The sequence below is a fragment of the Gossypium hirsutum genome, chromosome D11, assembly GCF_007990345.1.
Source record: "Gossypium hirsutum isolate 1008001.06 chromosome D11, Gossypium_hirsutum_v2.1, whole genome shotgun sequence".
In the NCBI taxonomy this organism is placed as follows: domain Eukaryota; kingdom Viridiplantae; phylum Streptophyta; class Magnoliopsida; order Malvales; family Malvaceae; genus Gossypium; species Gossypium hirsutum.
In genome coordinates this window covers 26534277-26543041 of record NC_053447.1, presented here as the reverse complement: position 1 = coordinate 26543041, position 8765 = coordinate 26534277, and the positions used below count along the sequence as shown (strand labels likewise).

The 8765-nt window shown below is 31.9% G+C and overlaps 1 protein-coding gene across 4 annotated transcripts; it reads left to right on the top strand.

Annotated features, from left to right (window-relative positions):
* Positions 1–5819: 5819 nt before the first annotated feature.
* Positions 5820–8403, top strand: LOC121203093 (ADP-ribosylation factor 2). 4 transcript variants are annotated; one of them, XM_041103945.1, is made up of 8 exons: positions 5820–5937; positions 6035–6750; positions 6852–7020; positions 7258–7328; positions 7414–7533; positions 7701–7819; positions 8044–8125; positions 8214–8403. In XM_041103945.1, exons 3-8 carry the CDS (start codon positions 6873–6875, stop codon positions 8217–8219), a joined length of 546 nt encoding a protein of 181 aa, XP_040959879.1. In that variant the 5' UTR covers positions 5820–5937; positions 6035–6750; positions 6852–6872; the 3' UTR covers positions 8220–8403. The 4 variants fall into 4 exon arrangements, with proteins under 4 accessions (XP_040959879.1, XP_040959877.1, XP_040959878.1 ...); XM_041103943.1 differs by having other exon boundaries at positions 8044–8403; XM_041103944.1 differs by having other exon boundaries at positions 6835–7020; positions 8044–8403.
* Positions 8404–8765: the final 362 nt, after the last annotated feature.

Below are 8765 nucleotides of genomic sequence, written 5' to 3'. Positions count from 1 at the left end.
AGGGGTTTTTCATTTTCTTACAATTAGGTCCCTTACCATGAAATTCTACTTTTTCTCTCAAATTCCTTGAAAATTCTCACAGCCACCCGAAAGAAGTGAAGTAGAGACACTATAGAGTTAGAATATAATTTTTGGAAGAAAGAAATTGGAAGTGAAAATGGAGAATGTAACATTTCGCTTTTCAGTGGTGTCGAAAACAATGGTTTCAGGATCACGAATCTGACGAGTAAGTCTGTAATAATTATTACTTAATTTATGAGTCAACTATAATTTTATATTAAATTTTGATTTGATAAATTTTAACTTATTGAACAAATTGTAAAGAGAAATGGTTTGTCCCAAAAGTAAAATGGTTTTGGAAAATGAGGTATTGGGACCTCGTTTGGTAAAGCGTTAAATATTTACGGAGTTATTATATTAGTATGTGAAGATTCGGTTCGGGAATTTTAATGTTTGGTTAGTTAATTAATTAAAAAGGGCTAAATCGCAAAAAGATGTAAAACTTGATCACTATTAAACTTTATTGATTGAATAGCTTATTTAGTTAATGTGGAAGGTTTTATAAGGCAAATATACCATTTTTATTAAGTGGAATGGTTAGTAAGTGTATTTTACACATTTTTAATACATTAAGTTAATGTTAAAAATAATTATAATAAAACAAAAACATAAAAAAAACCATCATCTTCCTTACTTGGTTCCTCTGAAAAACAAAACCAAAATACTCCATTGAAAGGGCTTGAGTTTCGGCAATAGCTAATCAGTCTTGCATGGTAAGAATTTTTGATCCGTTTTTAGTAATTTTTATATTTTTGAGATCGTTGTAGCTTAATCTAGCTAACCCAGTGAATATTTTGTAAAATTGTTAAAGATTTTGAAACTTGTCATTGATGAATGCTAGGTGTTCTTGAGATTAAATGATGAAATTGTAAACTTGCTTGTTGATTAATACTATTTTGTAAAGTGATTTTAATTAGTTTTTAGTTAAAGTACTGAATTGATAAAATATTAAATTTGACATGAAATTATTGTGAATTTTGAATAATTATGGGATGTACTAGTATGAGAGAAAATTTGGCTAGCAGGAGAATTTGTGAAATTATGATAAAATTTAAGTTTTGGGTTTAGGGACTAAATTGTATAAAATGTAAAATTTTAAGGTAAAAGTATAAAATGTTGTTAAATGGAACAAATGTAAATTTAAATATATATTATGCTATTGAATTGGTTAATTGAATAAAATTTATTATATTTAGATCAAGAAACAGATTAATAAGTTGATAAACGCAGAAAAGGAAAAGTTGTCGAGTAGTTATTGTCATGTGTGGATAGCTATCGTATTTTGGTAAGGTCATAGTATAGATGAACAAGTATATATGTTTATAATTTATGTTGTTTGAATTTGTTCAAATTGGAATGTGGTTAAATATTTGGTATTGAAATTTTGATTATAAATTATCTATAATTAAGTATAAAGTGAATGAGTACTTATTTGAAAGTTGTGAAATGGTTGTGAAAAATGAACTATATGATCTCAGAATGAATTTAATGGATTTACACTATGTGTATGGATATTATAGAAATGCCTCCAATTTGTTAATGTTATGAATTCAATTAAAATGTCCGTTTGAACATAGTAAAAAATTAGGATACGATTTGTATGCCAATAGGGTTAGGACACGCGTTTGCATGGGATTGCACTTCATTGCCTCTATTAGCATTTCAATGCTCTCTGGTGTGTTTGGGAATCTGAACATCTGAGTCATGTTGCTGTAGTTCATCGGGATATGAAATTATATAATTAAGATTTGAACTATTTGATAAAACTGGATTATAATCAATATATTGTTGTATTAAGTATGATCATATTGGTATATTACCTTATGTTGCTCATGTGATGAAAAATGAGATGTTTATATGTATGAATTGATTTGGTATGAACCATTGTGAAATGTCAATTATATGATAAAGTGATTTAGCACTAATGTTATGTGATCTTGTAAATGGTTGTCAAGGTTAAATAATTTAAGTTCTTTTTGTATTCTGTTGTTAATTAAGGTAAGTTGATTTGAAATTTAGCTATTAATTTACTAAGCTTCTTAAGCTTACTCGTTTTGTTCTTGTTTTCTGTAGTTAACATTTAGCGGAACTGGTCGTATGGATCAACTTCAGAGCTTACACAATCCAACCTTTGTTTGGTAGTTTTTTATTTCGTTATTTTAGTTTGTGGCATGTATATACGATTTTGAAGTTGTCAAACTTAAACTTGTAGTTGAATTATCATGTTGATCTTATTTGGTATGAAGTTATTTTGTGCCATTTGAATGGTAGGCATGTTTTGGGTTTTGGTATCTTACTTGTGGATAGATATGGAAATGGTCACTTTAACATTGATATCTTATAGTTTTGGAATTGAATATATTTGTTTTGGTAAGTAGCATGAATAAATGATTTTAGTATTTGATATTTGAAACCTTATTGATGATAGAATAAGATTCATGTGATGATTGGTTAAATTGCTTATTGTTTATATATATACAAATTATGGAGTCAATAAGAGTATATTGGTTAGGCACTTAAATTGAATGTTTTAGTATGTTTTAAGCTTGTTTGGATGTGTTTTGAAGGCATGTAAATAATTGATTTTGGTGTGGCTTGTTTTAGAAGTCATTTTAGGTGCACATGGCTTGGGACATAGACACACGACCATTCCACATGGCCGTGTGGCCTATTTAATTTTGGTGCAGGTTTGCCCCACACGGTAACGGGTTGTCACACGGCTTGGCGACACGGCCGTGTAACCCTATTTCGAATCACACACAGTTTGGCCACATGGCCTGGGCTTTGTCACACGGCCTAGCCATAAGGCTATGTGACCCCTGTTTTAAATATTTTTACATTTTTTCTGTTTTATTTCAAATTAGTCCCTGATTGTTTCTAAATTTATTTTTACGTTCCGTAAGCTTGTTATAAGGTGCAAAAGTTTTTATATTCAATGTAACTTATCCCTGATTGATTTTTAGGTTCTGTAAGCTCGTTATTAGGTTCCGTAACACAATACTAAATTGTAAAGTGTGCAAAAGTTTGTGTGTAAAATAAATTATTGTGTTAGGAAGTTTAAATGGAATGTTGAGTGTTAGTGAATTAATTATAAAGTGGTATTAAATTAAATTATATTAAATGATGAATTTTCATGATATTAGAGAATAAATTGTAAAGTTGTGAAATTTATAATTAAAATAGGATAAGTTATGATAAAACTATATGTTAAAGATATGTGAGTTTTAAGGATTAAATTGAATAATAACCAAAAGTATAATGACTATGTATGTTTAAATGAAAGTAATGAAAAGAACCATGAAAAAGTAAACATCAACATTAAAATAGTTTTTGAATAGTAAGAGTGGTTTAAATTTGAAAATTCACCAAAAATTATAGAAATTGAGTTAGAGGTTGAAAAAAAATGAAACTAAATTTTAATAAGTCTAGTTTTGTATAGAAGAAATGGTGCAATCAATAGAATTGTAGATTATAAGATATATTAATTTTTGTGAGACAATATCAGAATGATTTTGGGTTCCCGAATGATTTTGGGTTCCTTATTCTCACTTTGAAAATCATTATAAATTGTAAAAACATGTTTAGGTGATGAAATTTATATTCTTAAAAGTTTAATGAGTCTATTTTCAAGGGAAATAAACAGAAACATAATACGAGTCTTGTACTGAAAGATAATTAATTTTTAGTGAAGAAAGGTCAGAGTTGTCTCATAGCAAAATAGGGGAATATTTGAAGAAAAAATTGTATTAATTGGCTTAAGAAAAATTCTGATAATATAGTGACTAAGAAATAAATAATATAGTGACTATCACTCAAATGGACAATTTTGATAAAAGCATGTGTGTAATTGGAGAAACCTTAATTAATGCCCCGTAGGCATGATATGTTAAGAGCCAAAGATTCATAAATATATAAAAACATTAAGGACGTAGACTGGAGAGGCGGGGGAGAAAAAATAATAGGAGAATTTATAATGTAAAGAAATTATTGCAAATGAAGGATTTTGCTAATACATAAATGAAATTCAAAAACATTATTGAGATATTAAGTGAGTAACTGATATAAGATGAATTGAGGAAGTCCTAATTGATAAATCATATGGTAAAGGTTGATAATAGATATGGTATGTAGCAAGGGTAAAATGATTTTTGAAAGTACAAGACTTTTAATGGATTTATTTGTAAAACTTTAATAATTGTATTAATTCAATAGACTTTAGTATTAAAGGCATGTATATGGGATTCATTAAGGAAATATCAACTGATTTGAGAAATGAGTTGTTGGATAATAATATTTGATAATAAATTTTGTATCTTGAACATATACTGTTACTCTTTGATAAATAACAGATGCTAGAGTATAAGGTGCAAATTGACCCAAAGTGAATATCTCTTATTTAAGAACATCGATCCATATTTTGGTATGGATACCAGGGACATATTATCGATACTTTGTGGAATGTATTGATATTTCAGTTAGTGTATCAATATTTGTTGTATTTGTTTGAATTTTCTGAACTTCAAAGCTCAACTGGTATCGATACTAGACAAAGGTATCGATACCTGAGTTAAGATATGGACACCATGTAGAGAGTAACGATAGACTCTCCTAAAACCACTTTTGCACTTTGTAAAACATTTGAAATAAATTGTTACATGTCCCTAAAGATAAAAAAGTATGCAAATAGGTCCTAAATGGCTTATATACTGTTGAAAGAGCTGACGAAAGCTCGATTAAAGTTTAAGATGAAATCAATATTTTATATTAACCTCAAATTATACTATTTACTTGATTAGGTAGAATTTTTGTATAAAAATTTTTGAAGTTGATTTGACAACGAATGTAAAATCTTACTGCTTGACTTGATGTTCGAGTCAAGTATGAGGTTGTTACACTTAGCTAAACCTAGCCCAAGTCCAAGCCCAAGCCCGAGTTTGTTGAGTGTATCGCCCTACCAGGCCTCAGAGTCACTTGGGAGCCTGAAGCCCAACCCCAAGTGGGATGTGTTTGCATTTGGGGTCATACTGCTGGAGCTCCTGACGGGGAAAGTGGTGGTTGTGGATGAGTTGGGGTATGGAAATGGGATTGTAGTTGAAGACAAAAACAAGGCGTTGAGGATGGCTGATGCGGCAATTCGTGGCGATTTGGAAGGCAAAGAGGAGGGCTTGCTGCTTTGCATCCCCAATCCCACAAAAGAGACCCACAATGAAAGAAGCCTTACAAATCGTTGACAAAATCCCAGTTTCCACACACTATTATCAACACCGATAAACAATCAATAAATAGACCAAATTGGAATCTATCTCTGTAGATAGAAAACAGAAATGTATGTACTGATTGACTGATGATAGGCATTCGGGTTTTATTTCTTTCTTTATTATTATTTTTGTTTCAAATTTTGTGTTAACATGAACCAGTTCGTCTTGGTGTGTGACATTAACTAAGATTTACTGTTGACTTCTGACCCAATCCATTTCTTTTGTTTAATTTATGAGGAGTTGGGGTCAGTTGGTTTGGTTAACTAATAAGTTATTTTTACAAGATATTCACATGTCTTTATTTTTACAAATCAAATATGAAGGCCTAGTCAAATTTTATGTCAAGGGGTTTTAATTTGCTCGGACATGTTATATCTAGAAAAAGAAAAAATGAGTAATATAAGAGGGCGTAACAAGTGTAAGTGTGCACTTGATGTTAGATCCTCTACTTTCGGCACCTAATTGGTGTTGGAGACCAAGCATTCATCACCCATGTCTCACTATCATTCCATTTACACCTTATTTATGTAAATAAATATTCTCATTTACTTTTTAATATCCAAATCCAATATCTTAACTAAGATTCTTCACATTCAATATGAACATCCAATCTAGGAAGGTATTGTTTGCTTTTTTCTTTTATATTTCTAGCTTCTCCTTAATGTTTCATCTTAAATTCAGATTTTATTTTTAAAATGCATTTTCCTTTGAAACAGGAGTTTGAGACCACAAATGCACAAGGTGATGTAGCAAGGAAGGGTCCAGAGATGAAGGCCGTGCAAGTAACTCAACAGCATCCACCAACCAACCAAAAGACCAGCGGTGGCGTCCTCACCAGTGCCGCTGCCGCTGCCACATTGGCACTGGAATCCGCAAAAGATGCAATATCTCAAAAGTAAATGGAACAAAAGATTACCCTTCCGACTTCAGAACCGCTTACAATTTTCATTGTTTTGGGAGGGTATTAAGACTTTATGATTTATATTTTGTATAGGGTATTTGAGTAATACTTCTATGTTTGTCTTGTAAGTACACAAAGTGCTTAAATGTTTATCAAATATGCAATGCGTTGCCTCCACATCCTGTATATTATTTCTTTTCTGTTGTGCCTCAAGATATTATTGCCACAAGCATAGAAACATAATATTCCTTCGCTTTTCCAATTGGAATCTGATTTCATCTTCGAATTTTGCCTTCGGAATTCATTCTCAAAGTACAGTTGTCAATTTACACATCACCAAAAGCAAAAACAAAGTTAGTTCCCTTTATCCTTCACCATTTATCTTGCGAATCCTATTCTTTGTTTGATACCACAGCCCACGTCTCTCATTGGTTTTAAAGCATCCACTATCCAGCCATATATTTCCCTTTGCTTTACCACTTATTCCTCACCATCTATACTCACAACTTGTTCCTGCTCCAATATTTTCAGGTCTGTGAACCCATTTTTCATTCGAACGGTTTATGTTTTTTTACTACTTTCATGGCATCTTTATATATATATAATAATTTATAGTCTTTTCTTCCATGTAGTTAAAAATAAGAGTTGCAGCCATGGGAATGGCAATATCTAGATTGGTGAGGATGCTTTTTGCAAAGAAAGAAATGAGGATATTGATGGTGGGACTGGATGCTGCTGGCAAAACAACAATCCTTTACAAGTTGAAGCTTGGAGAGATTGTTACTACCATACCAACCATTGGTATTAAAACCTTAAAATAAATGGGAACACTGAGTTTCAATTGAGTTTTCATTAGATTTCTTAATCTAATTCTAGCCTCTAATTAGATGTTTAAAGTATATGTCTTATTACCTTTCATTGATCATGCATTTGGTGTCAGAACATCATCTTCCTGGTCTCAATTCAAGCAAATATAGGAATTGACAAAACCCAATGGAACAATCTTGTGTCTAACATGGTTTTTTTTTTCTAATCCAGGATTTAATGTGGAAACAGTTGAGTACAAAAATGTTAGCTTCACTGTCTGGGATGTTGGGGGACAAGACAAGGTAGTAAATAAGCATATGAATACAAATGATGACTCTTTCATAATCATAGAAATCCGACCTCTCTGTTTCATATTTTGCTTTATAGATACGACCTCTATGGAGACACTACTTTCAGAATACTCAGGGCCTTATTTTTGTGGTGGATAGTAATGACAGAGAAAGGGTATCAGAAGCTAGAGATGAGCTTCACAGGATGCTCAGCGAGGTTCATAATTTCTTTCAACTTTGTGAACTCTTTACAATTTTGTTCGGTCGGACTCAGTGTCGGGGGCTAATTTTTATAAAAACATTGATGAAAACGCTATTGATTGGTTGCTTACTCTCTAAGATTTGCAGTGTGCAAAATAGGCTCAACTAATTTTCTTCTTGCAGGATGAACTGCGTGATGCAACCTTACTTGTCTTTGCAAACAAGCAAGATCTCCCAAATGCCATGACCGTTTCCGAAATCACGGACAAACTTGGCCTGCATTCACTTCGCCAACGCCGTTGGTAAATTCTAAGTGTTAAATCAACCAACTCATTAGCCTATATAGTCTATACATATACTATACTTATCACCAACTAACACAGCAAAAATTTGATCATTTTAACTTCAAAGATATGAATTAAACTAGAACTTAACACCATCTTGACAGCCAAATGTAAATTACTAAATACAAATAATAGAATTTTTAGTTTCTTCTAATAGTAGGCATTTTTGGAAACTGATATAGGTACATCCAAGCTACTTGTGCCAGCTCTGGGCAAGGACTTTATGAAGGTCTTGATTGGCTATCCAGCAATATCTCTAACAAGGCAAGATAAACTTTACGCAACTAAATTCTGGGTTTAAAGAATGCTTTCAATGGCCTAGTTAGTCCTATTTTCTTTGTTTTGCTTACAGGCATAATCTAGCCGACCCTCCCAAAGAAAGACTTGAAAATACCTGCAGTCATGGGCATGTAACTATATATCTTCATTGTTCAGTAGATTTTGAACCAATTTTACAATTAAGAAACTAATATATATATATGTATGTATCTACGCATGTATAGATCTTTGTGTGTGATATATCATAAAGAAACATTTGGCCAGTGGTTCAAGAAAGTGGATACAATAGCTGATAAGCTCCTCTCATTTTGTACTAGCAATCATTGAAATCAAACTAGGAATACTTTAAGAGAATCTAAACCTGCTAAATATCGGTTTCTTAGGGGGTAAGGTAAACCTTCCAACGACATAGTATCTAGAGAAGAGAATTACTTGCTGCATGTTGTGTTATAACCAAAAAATGTTAAGCCCCTGGATTTGATGTGTGTGTTCAATTAGCCCCGAACTTTCAGGCATTTCGGTCTGAGTTTGTAACTTTTGAGAAGCAAGCGTAGGTAAATGGATCCAAATCCTGGAAAAAGACTACCTGATGTAATATGACAGCCCATTAGCCATCACAAGGTCA

Excerpts from the sequence above, each read along its gene's own strand:
- LOC121203093 (XM_041103943.1), top strand. The coding sequence starts at position 6,873 with ATGGGAATGGCAATATCTAGATTGGTGAGGATGCTTTTTGCAAAGAAA. Across the intron at positions 7,534-7,700 it reads TTCACAGGATGCTCAGCGAG|GATGAACTGCGTGATGCAAC; the intron begins GTTCATAATTTC and ends TTCTTCTTGCAG. Across the intron at positions 7,820-8,043 it reads TCACTTCGCCAACGCCGTTG|GTACATCCAAGCTACTTGTG; the intron begins GTAAATTCTAAG and ends AAACTGATATAG.